Raw genomic sequence first — 12,262 nt, forward strand, 5'->3', positions numbered from 1 at the left:
AATAAAGTATTTTTTATGTATAATTTTGGAGAAAATCATAAAGAACTAGACTTACAAACAAAAAAACACACGCAAACGCGAAGAATATCAATTTCCAAGATTGTATCAAGGTTTGCTGCCAATTGATGGTAAAAAATTAAGCGGTCTTTTGGGTCTGTGTAAGGCTAATTTGAGACCGATGTATCATGGATTTTACAACTACCTTCGGCCTGCCAGTAAGACGTCTGTCTGACTGAATCCTAATAAATTTTCCTTTTATGTAATTATTGATTATTAACAATTATTTTTTTTATCTAAAAATGTTTAATTTTTCTGTTCCTTATTAGTGTAGCAATAAAAATTTTGTCGACGAAAACTGGAGTAACTCATTCAGAATCCATTTCTTTCTTATCCTAAACTATTTTATTTAAATCATCAATAATTAATTAAGACCTAAACAATAATTACTTTGTTAAAGAAGAACGATTTAGCTCTTGTAATAAAAAAAATAACGAACATTATTATTTTCTCAACTATTCAAATGCAATTATCTCAGTATAACCAAATTTGGGATACGACAGTTTTCCTTGGGAGAGTCGACATGCACACTAATAACAGACAAAACCAAATAGGCCCCGATTTCGATTTTTCCCGACGGCCCCTGAAAGAACCAGGCCGGGCCTGCGCGCAACTGTCAGAAATAGATAGATAATTTTATTCTACACAAAAAATGAATACCTATCGAAAGTCGAAATTATGCTCAGTTATGAAGATATTACAGAAAATATTTATTAACCCATACCCCATATTTTTTGGAAATAACTACGTATCCATAACATGATAATTTCGAGTCACTGTCAAGTTTGCTTGTTTGTTTGCAAAAGTTTGTTTCTGAAAATGCCTCGTCACAATGAATTTACGAATTATGAAATGAGAGACATGATAGTGGTATATGTACAGGAACATTTTAGTGGACGCGCTGCTAAAAACTTTAATGAAGGACTTTATTCGAATGGCAGATAGCCTTCTCATACACTGTTTGCTTCAATATTCGCCAGATTAGGAGAAACTGGAAACTTTCGGTCTAATGCACGAAATGGAAGGTACCTACCTTCAAAGAACACAAGACGAAGACAAACAAGACAAGACAAGACGACAAGACGAAGAACAAATTCTAGAAATAGTAGAAAAAAATTGGTATTCGCTGTTTGTCAGCAGTCACAGGAATTGACCGCAAGACTGTTTTAACTATATTCCACAGGCAGCAGTTTCCATTTTCACCCTGTACAAAGTTTGCTTGAACCAGACCGCCCGCTGAGATTTATGACATTTTGCGAACGATTTCTCAAGTTACATAACAGGGATCACACTTTTCTTGGGAGAATTGCCTTACAGAGGAAGCTATTTTTACCCGTAGAGGTGTTTTTAATTGGAAAAACTCTCACGTGTAGAGCGAAGAAAATACACACGCAATAAAAGAGCATCACTTCCAACATGAATTTTCGCTGAAATTTAATGCGGGATTATAGGAAATTTTATTTTGGGGCCTATCGCTCTACCTGGAAGGTCGAACGGCGAAAATTATTTGGAATTACTTAGGCAAGAACTTCCTGGGGCTCTCGAAGAAGTACCCATTAATACTAGACGACAAATGTGGTTCATATACTATGGTGCCCCTGCTCATTACAGCCGTTTGGTGAGAGATCATTTAAATGAAGCATATCCAAACCGTTGGTCGAGGTAGTGACTTTCTTGACCTTCTCGCTGTCCGAATTTTAACCCGTTAGACTCTTACATTTGGGGTTATTTGAAAAGAATTGTTTACAACTCTGTAACACCTAATACGGGAGAAGAACTTTGGGACAGAATAAAAGACGCCATACGACAAGTTAAACGAACGTATAATTCGTTTTTTATTCTCAACAGTTTCATAAAACGTTTAAGAAAATGTGTCGAAGAGTATGGAGGACAATTATTATAATTTTTTATTACAGCCAACTTTCAGTTTATTATATTATTTATTATGTTTATTATGGATACGTAGTTATTTTCAAAAAATATGGGGTATGTGTTAATAAATATTTCCTGTAATAACTTCATAACCGAGCATAATTTCGACTTTTCATAGGTAGGTATCTATTTTTTGTGTAGAATAAAATTCTCTACCTATTTCTGATAGTTGCTTGTAAAAATTTAAATATACAAAAAAGTTATAGAAGGGTTGTAGTAAAATAAACGTTCTGTATGATTTAACCTAATAGGAACATAATCACTGCATACTTCATGGAGAGAAACTAGGCAACAGCAAATTTTGCTCAAATCGGTTGACTGGGTTCTGAGTTAAGGAGGAAACAAGAAATAAAAAAAGAAATTTTAACACCCTGTAATTTTTTGCGACATTTGGGTTCTTTATTATACTTTTGAAATATGTATCATTCGTAAGTGACACCCCGTATAATTTGAAAATTTTAAGAAAAATTTATCATTTATTATCAAAACACGTGGAGGTTTTCAATTTGAAGCTTAAAAGAGTGTCAAATTAAAAATGCAAAAAAGTAACTATTTGGACAATAAGTTCAATGAAAAATTATAATATAGGTAACTGTTTGAAATTTTGACATTTTAGTTCTAATTGTCCAAGGTAGGAAGTCAGCAGAAGTAAGTAAGATTAGTAATAGTATTTTTTGACTTCATAATATATTTGTTGTATATTTGTTGAATACAAATTTATTATTATATTTTAACAATTTCATCATTTATAAACAACACGAGTGAGTTACTCTGAAACCTCACATTTTAATATTAAACAATACGAGGAACTGGGGGAAAAATTATTTGTAAAATAATAAAATATCAGTATTACTTATTTATTATATACATTGTTATACTAGAAACTTTAATCTGATGAGGTATTTATTTATATTCATACATTTAATAACGGAATGGTCGGGGGTATTGCGGTTTATAAGAACTTTGTGGATATGTACTTTGGGGAAAAGTATTTTGCGATTGTGGTTGTTTTTGGGCCTGTGCTATTAGTGCCAGGGATTGTTGGATAGCTTCTGGAATTGGTGGCGGAGTTGGCAGATGGGCACCTTCTGCACGAAATCCAAATTCATCAGCAATGTATGTGACGGTAATGGGTGTTCCATCTGATGCTGTGTATGAATAGGAACCTTGGATAACTTCAGCCTCTGTATCTTTATTACCAGCGTTTTTTAAATAACCTTGAGCTTGAGCTTGCTGACCATCTCCAGTAGTATAGCTTTAATAAAACATACAGATATCATCAAAGTTTTAGTCATGTTGACTTCAAGAAAACATATTAACATATAAATCATTCTTTTTAAATTATTACACTTTTTGTTCTATTTTTATGAACAAACTGAGATGAATTTAAATTATTTAAAATTTAAATAATATAAACAAGAACACAATACGGTGAAGGTTAATGTTGTATAATGTTATTCTATAAAATTTGTAACAAATCAGTAATTTTCTCTTGTTAAACAAAACATTGCTAACACAAATGTTTGATGCTTTTTATATACATACAGAGTATCCCAGAAATATATCCCAACATTTTACCTAGTATCATCAAAAGTAACAACTTTTATCAATTAAATTTTCTCGATACTAACATTTTTGTCCGGTGTTTTATACCAATTAAAATATTATATATTATTTTTTGCTAGCCTAAATATTAAATACTAGCACTAGTTACTTCTCATTTTTTGCACTTCGTTTTGTTTACTATTAACTACTAAGCGTTTCAACTTACATTGGTGAATAAAAGTTATTTGAGAAGATTTTACTTTTGAGGAGTTAAAAATGTGGTTAAAATTTTGGCACTTATTTTATTTTCAAGCCAGTTTGTATATCTTGTAAAAAATTAGTACAAACTTGCAAAATTGATTAAACAGTTTAGAAGGTTCTGCAATAAACAAACTTATCTGGACCGTATTATTATTTGAACAGTATTTTAGAACAGATGGCTCGAATTTCAATTTATATTAATTAATTTATTTATTTTTTCGCCAAGAAAAACTCGATGGCATCTGCCTTACCATTTTAAATTTCTCTTTCTATTCCAGTTTAATGACATACTGTGTTAAAACAACTTTGACAAAAATTGGAAAACCGTATTCGGGATTTATTTTAAAAATAAACTGATCACGTAATTGAATTGTACGTGTCAATATTTATATACCATTTCATTCTGATAAGTTACAAGGTGCGTTTACTTTAGTAAGTGCAATTTTGAAAATGCAACTTTTGGATGATCGTCTATATCTGACAATTCATCAAGTTGAGTCGTATCGGGTATGTTTATAAGCAAATTGTCTCTCTATACAGGGTGTTTCAGTTCAAATGAATCAAACTTTAATCACAAACAGAACACAATAAATAATTCAGAATTGCCTTATAAAGCAAGGGTCTAAGTCTCACCGGTTTCACTCTTCAGGGCCGCATTGGTCAGTTGTTAAAATCATATTATTTACGAAATCTTCGATACGCTTATGATAGATTGATTCAAATTTGGTGTAGTGTTAACATTTACACATGTGCATAATTGACTGTAAAATTTACAAATTTTTGTAGGCAGTAGAATGGGTAGGTAGTAAAACGGGATTTTTTACCCCAATTTCTACGCCAATGACATAATAATCATTTGGGATTCATTTTTAGATTTCGTGGACAATATTACATAAAAAAGGTATACTTGTTGAAAATCGGTATAGTGTATAGTTTTATTGAAAATCTCAGTTGAATGGGAGACCGTTCTTCTGATATCGAATATTCATCCATTTTTTTACAAACACTAACTAATATTTCAAATCATAAAAATAAAATTACAGTTTCTGATGACAGGTAAGTCTATTATTGCTTAGTTGTTTTTTCATGGCAATCGTTGTTAGTACGGATAATGTAATGAACGCACAGCGCAGATTTAAAATTAATATGTACCTAGTGTAATTTTTTAAAGAAATTATATCTGTTTGAAGTAAACGAACCAATGAATGAGCACGGATACCTGTAATTGCTTCAGAATGGCACAAATGAAATTTTACAGGAGGTGCCATTGAATATGCTGTCCACCGCACTATAGTGCAACAAAAAATGAGCTTAGAGGGGGAATTCACCACATTACGAATGCAATGAATAATACACAAGAGATTATATTTATAATTTACCAGTCGTTTCGCCGATGTAAAGACATTATTTAATATTGTTTTGAATTCTAAGATAATGCGTGACATTATAATAATATTAATTTAAAATTTATTTCTTATCCTTAAGAAACTAAATTTCTTATCAGAAGAACGTTATCCCATTCAACTGAGATTTTTGCTAAAACGATACACTATACCGATTTTCATCAAGTATACCTTTTTTATGCACAATTATCCACGGAATCTAAAAATGAATCCCAAATGATTATTAGGTCATTGGCGTAGAAGCTGGGATAAAAAAATCCCACTTCACTATTCATTCCTACGCCACTGACCTACAAAAATTTGTATATTTTGCAGTAAATTATGCACATGTATAAATGTTAACACCACACCAAATTTGAATCAATTTGTTATAAGGATACCGAAGATTTCGTAAATAATATGATTTTAACAACCGACCAATACGGCCCTGTAGGTACAGTGAAAACGGTGAGACTTACACCCTTGCTTTATAAGGCAATTCTGAATTATTTATTGAGTTCTATATGTGGTTAAAGTTTAATTCACTCGAACTGAAACACCCTGTAAATACGTAGAAAAAATAAGTCGTTACTAATATCCAATAATTTATACGCAATGTAGAAAGGGCCATATAAACAATCACTATTACTGGACATAATATTACACTATAATGATAAATTTGTTAAACAAATACAGAAATGTCGATAATATAAACATTGCACACACCATTTCGTTGAAAATTCTTCAAGTTATTGCTCCTTATCCTTATTTTGCTGTTGCATTTACTTAGTTTCCTATTTACTTAGTTTCCTATTTACTTTTATCATAGAGGGTATCCCAGGAATAAGTGCCAAAATTTTAACCACATATTTAACGCTTTATAAGCAACAAGTTTAATCTATTTTTTCAGAAAAAAAAAGTGGAATAATGAGAATCCTAAAGAAACACTACAACAATGACATTATCTGATAGCCACAGCAATCAACATCTTGTTTTCCTCGCCTACTGACCTCAAAGTTTTGAATCCGTGACACTGCTACGCAAACCGAAACGCACAGACCTGCAAACATTTTTCTCAAGAATGGCTTTCTGTAGGCTATTTTGTCAAGACAATATTTTTTTTAAATAAAACGACCTTTTCAATGTTGCTGCCCGTTCTAAAAAAATACAACCACTGTAAAAGTTTTGACCGCTAAAAGGGGGAGGTAACCGGAGAAAATTATCACCCAGTATATCGATTTGAATAAAGCTTTAGGAAATAATATTCTATAATAGACCAAATAAATGTGCCAAATTTTAACGCGATTAAGCCTCCGTCACCTGTTCATATATAATTCGATAAGTTGTTGCGTCAAAATTAAAACATTATTACAATTTTAATTTCATTAGGACAAATTAATTCTTAAAAATTACAAATGAATATTTTACTTTAAAAAATTGCAATAAATATTCAAAAACGTTTCCGTTTTGGCAAATTTTGAAAATGAAGATAAGCTTAATATGATCGAAATTTATTATACCTGCAACCGCAACTGTGAAAGAGATGTAGGTATTTGTATGAATATCCTGAAAAAAATTAGATCGAAATTTGTTTGAATTTTGAGCACTCGAGAAATAATAATAATAATAGAAATAACTATGAGCACGGGATTAAAACTCTAATAATGTTTTATTGTAACGGGTGATGGTAATAGTTTAAATAACTAGGTGGATTTCTCAGTATCTAACGACACTTGGAGTGTAAGATAATTTAATAAACATATAAATCTAAAAAAAAATTAGACAAATTTGGAACGAATAGGTACATTGAAGATGAATTTTTCGAGACAAAAGCGTCTGAATCTGGTTCGAGCTGAGGCAGTACAGTATTGGAAGTTATGAAGGCTCGCAAAAATTTCCAGGATCGTATTTAAAAAAAATTAAGTTGATGATGGTCCTGGAAACACGAAACGTTATATATAAAAATTGATTATGCCATTCGATAGAGGGCAAAAAGTTGGCATGAGAAGGTGTTCTTCTTTTTTCAATATCACCTCAAACAAGGCTGAAATTAAACAAAAATGGATTTGCAAAATTTCGGTTTTTTAAATATTTCGAAAACTAATCATGTTAGCCTTTATTTTTTAGAGGCATCATGTTGGTCCCCTGATTATGCAACTTTGCCCCCATTTAAACTACTTCGTATCTCTTACCCTTTCCAAGATCCCTGTAGTGATTGTAACAGCCTGTATATTGCCAGATATTAATGCATAGTTACAATGCTAGCAAATACCTATAGCTTATTACATTAAGAAGGTCTGACTGCATTGTCTCTAAGACACCGATCAGCTTTTATCGCTCTGTACAGAGACATCTCCTGTTACAAAATATATCCTAAAACATTTTATAGTCTCTTCTAAATTTCTTCATTTTAAAAATTGTAATTACTAGTACTACTTACTAAAGCAGGCGCGGATCCAAGAGGGGGCAATGGAGACAATTAAAATTTTAAACAAATTTTACAATAAACAAAAGTATTTTATAATTTTTCAAACTGTATAGGTAGGTGCATTAAGTAAAAGAAATTAATTAGTCGAATTTACTTTAGAAATTATTTTGTAACGTTTTTATTTTGTAGGTATAAATTTTCAGAACAGTTTAATCAAAATTTCCTTTTTTTCTTACTTTAGTAATATTGATGATAATATATGAATATGTTTACTATACAGGGTGTCCTTTAAAGAATGGGAAAACATTACCACTAGATTATATGACGAAAATCAATGGGGAAGTCATATATAATGTTGCTCATAAACGCTCAGTTTTCGAGATACAGGGTTTTAAAGTTGAAAAAAAACATTTCGTATGTGGGGTTTTTTTGGGATGAAAAATTCGAATTTATTGGCGATTTTGATGTATCTTAGAACGCAACTGCCAAAACTTTTTTGTGTCACAGTGTATTTCACTTTGGGTTAGAAAAATCTTTTCCCCCAACTGTAAAACCAACCGTTTTCAACAAAAAGGCATTTAAATTTGTAAATGCATAAAAAAATTTGTTTAAAAGTTATTTTCAATACTGACGAACGAAATTAGGAGCAATCGTTTATTAGCAAGAAATATGTCGTTAAAGGAAACGGTGCACTTGCAATTGTAAACTTCGTTTATTTAACAATTTTACTGCAAATAGAATTGACAAGTAAAAAAACATACTTTCTAAAATCAATCTAATCAATCTAACACAACCAAAACAATGTAAATGACCTAAAAATCTAAAAATTAACTAATTATTAAAATATATGTTTTTCAATGTTTATCAGTGCAGTGAAGATGAAAATAACTTATAACAATTTTTTTTATGCAGTTACAAATTTAAATGATTTTTTGTTGAAAACGGTTGGCTTTAGAGACAGCAAGGTATACCTTTTTTAAGCAGAAAAGTTGGGGGAAAAGATTTCTTCAGCCCAAAGTGGAATACACCGTGGCACAAAAAAATCTTGGCAGTTTAAATGCGTCCTAATGGACGCCAAATTTCTCATTCCAAAAAAAAACCGTATATGAAATATTCCGAAATTAGCAGTAGTAGAAATATATTAAAGAAAATGTTATTTATTTTTTCAACATCAACACCCCTGTATCTCGAAAACTAAGCGTTTATGAGCATCATTGTATACGACTTTTCCCCATTAATTTTCGTCGCAGAATCTAGTAGTAAAGCTTGGTCCATTCATTAACGAACACCCCGTATATATGTATATTTAAAGAATTAAATATATGGTTGCTAATAATGTTTAAATTAACAAAGTAAAAAATCATTGTGAATTATCCATGTAATCATGCGCAACTTTGCTAGTTATACTTGACTTTCCGATTCTGAATCTCTTTGCAATGAGCCGAGAGATGGCCATACTGTATAATATTTAATACTTATAAAGTATTGTACGAGTTATATTAACACTACATATTAATATAAACTAAAATATTAAGTGTAACACCATACCTGTAACTAAAAGATCCATCTGGATTAATTTCATTGCTTTCCGCAATAATAGGTACAAATGGCTTTACTGTGTGTGATTGTTGTTGGTAATAATTTTGAGGGACTGCAAGCACTGCTGTTGTGCACATACAACAAATTAAAATCTGAAAAATTATAAATCATCAATAAACTATCTCATGCTTATGTACGTACCGATTTTAGGTACTAGTGGTCTATAAACTTTGCATTTTTGTGGAGATACTATTAGTAGTTTTTCTCTATTAAAACTTCTACAACAAAAAATGTATAATCCAAGTCATATTCATAAAAAAATATTATACAAGTATATAAACTAGTGTCATAACTGAAATGACGGTCAATGATTTTTAGACTATTTTCGAAAATCTACCAGAAACGATTCTAACATTAATCTGCATACTTTAAAACTTTCTAATCATTTCGTGTTTAAAAACATACCTCGTTTGACAAGTTCTGTAAGATATTTATTAAATATATTTCTAATCTACTAACACACAAACACGAATAAGTAAAAAACGTCCTAATATTAGTACAAAATATAATTTTTCTTTATTAATTTTTTTAGTATTTTGCCACCTGTAAACAAATTTAAAAATTAGAGAAAAAACCCTTGCTCCAAAAGGATCGATCAAGGGTAACTTTTGTAAAAAAATTGCTTAACCCAAAAGCACACACTGAAAACGTAACTAAAACGAGAAGTCAAAAAAAGTCAAAAGAAGACGAAAACAGATAGATTTTCAAAACGTTAACAACTTTTTAAAGTGATGTGTTTTTGTATTTGTCTGCTTTTTCCGTGTGAGATTTTTCGGTTAGGCAATTTTTTTTTTTCATAAAAATAACCGTTGAATAATCCTTCTGGTGCAAGGAATTATTTCACTAATTTCAAAATTTTATTACAGGTGTCAAAATAACCAAAAAATAAATAAAACGAAAAATATGCCACAGATAAATAAGATATAAATTAATTAAAAAATTCTTCCCTTTAAAAAATCCATGACATCATAGCTTTAGGTTATTCCGTACACATAAAATCATAAAATATGCTCAATTATTAATTCTTAAAAACTAGCACTTACCAGAAACATTTTACTTTTATTAAACCCAAGAAATAATCAAGCACGTACAATGGGTAATATTAAAACTGTTAAAACATCATCTAGATATATAATAGACTCCCACCGACTTTGTGGTTTATTCTAGCATACCCTTCCCCAAAGTTAAAGATTTCTTAAAAAACTCAGAAGGTCAGTTAATATTTTTTCGGTATTTATCACATTAAAAATTCAGTAGATGGTTCGCAGCGTTAAGGATGTATCATTGAAAGTACTTATTTATGTAGATTTAATCCATAGATATCACAATTGTGTTGTAAACTAAATTCATTTCGGAAATATGTCTTTGTTTCCATAAAAATTAACATCCCTCTACTACAGTTTTGTTTTTATTAAAGTTTAAGATTACTTTATTCGAAAGTAATGAATTTAAATTCGTAAACCAGACCATTTGCTCTCATTGATTTCACTAGTAGATATTCAAAATTAATTTTTATTATTTTTAATGGTAATCAAGAAATTAATTAATAATAAAATTTTAAAATAATATAAAGGATTAATATATTCGTATGAATCACATTTTGTTTTTTATTTATTAGGAGAATTAGAATATATATACATAGGTATTCGAAATTACTAAAAAAATTTCTATACATTTTTCTACCAAACAACTAGGTACTTTCAATGGTGGTAGTAAGTTTAATAAAAATTTAGAATATATTAATAATTTTTAAATGACTCTTTGAAATTTCGAGTACAATTGAAAATACCTTATTTGTTACAAGTAGAACTAGAAATTAGAAACATTGTTTGAATTTTCAAAATACTCGGTGGAATTGAAATTCTGATGTAACTTCCCCGCTAACATCTCCTACATTGATTGTCAGATTTATTATGCCATTTAAGTAAGAAAAAAATCAACAGCTTTAGTCTCTTAAACAGCTTAAACTTAAAATGACTAAAGAACGACTTTATAACACAGTTATAAAATATACTACATAGGTCTGTATAGGTACGTATTCAGTTTTATTCATTTCGTTTTGTTGTTTCCTGTATGCTATTTCAGAACGTATTATGGATTTTACTCCATAACATGATGCCTTATTTTCGAAATGGAACTCGAAATGAAGAAACATTAACTATGACACTTTCTTAAACCGAAAATGTGTTATCGTCAAATGATTTGAAACCAAATCCTGCGTTTGCAAAGTAAAATCTACGAGTACACCAACTGTACTTACAGAAAATGTCAATAATATACAGCAACGAATAAATCAAAGTCCCACAAAGTCCGTATCAAAGTTATCTGCTCAAACAGGTATTTTTTTTAAATTCGTGCAAATATTCTCAAATTTAGTTTCTATCTCTAAACTATTTAAACTTTGAAAATTTTATTCGAATTTGAGATCAGATTAAAGTATAGTTAATATCCTAAAATGTCATTTTATTTTAGGGCTTTCAATTGAAACATGTCATAAAACTTAAAAAAAAAAACAACTGCATATACACCCATACAAGGCAACTGTTGTGTAAAAATTATTTCCCATCCATCCCAAACGAGACCTCCCCTTCCTTCCTAGTCAGGATCAAGATCAATTAGAGGTCAGATTGAGAAAAAGTGCATTAAATTAAACGATCTAGGAGTTTAGGTTAATTTAACCACAAACCAGAACAAAACGGAACGGTTGTCCGGAAAGGTCATGTCAAAAATGAAGGGGTGTATAGGGGAGCTCAAAATAGTTGTAGTACTTCAAAAAAAAAATTTATTTCTATCGGGCTTCGTTGTGGTTATCTGCCTTCAAAGAAAGACGTTTGAAAAACAAATTCCAATTATAACTTCTATGTCGTTCTTTTCCAAGTTTAAACTGATATTCAATATACCTGGATTATACAGGAGCAGACGAAATTATCCATTTAAATTTATACATCTTTGACAGTGTTGCCAAATTTGACATTTTTCTTTACCCAACATATCCCTGTTTTCATATTCCTTTTGTAGGTCGAGGTTTTAGGAGAACACATGTTTTTTGAAACGTCAC

General features: G+C 30.3%; 1 protein-coding gene across 1 annotated transcript; it reads right to left on the reverse strand.

Annotated features, from left to right (window-relative positions):
• Nucleotides 1-2,852: 2,852 nt before the first annotated feature.
• On the reverse strand, nucleotides 2,853-10,296 carry LOC108913127 (endocuticle structural glycoprotein SgAbd-2-like). Its single transcript, XM_018718606.1, has 3 exons — nucleotides 10,248-10,296; nucleotides 9,154-9,296; nucleotides 2,853-3,244 (listed from the first exon to the last, which is right to left on the reverse strand). The coding sequence occupies exons 1-3, from the start codon at nucleotides 10,254-10,256 to the stop codon at nucleotides 2,911-2,913; spliced, it is 486 nt and encodes a 161-aa protein (XP_018574122.1). The 5' UTR covers nucleotides 10,257-10,296; the 3' UTR covers nucleotides 2,853-2,910.
• Nucleotides 10,297-12,262: the final 1,966 nt, after the last annotated feature.

The sequence above is a fragment of the Anoplophora glabripennis genome, unplaced genomic scaffold, assembly GCF_000390285.2.
Source record: "Anoplophora glabripennis isolate ALB-LARVAE unplaced genomic scaffold, Agla_2.0 scaffold716, whole genome shotgun sequence".
Lineage (NCBI taxonomy): Eukaryota > Metazoa > Arthropoda > Insecta > Coleoptera > Cerambycidae > Anoplophora > Anoplophora glabripennis.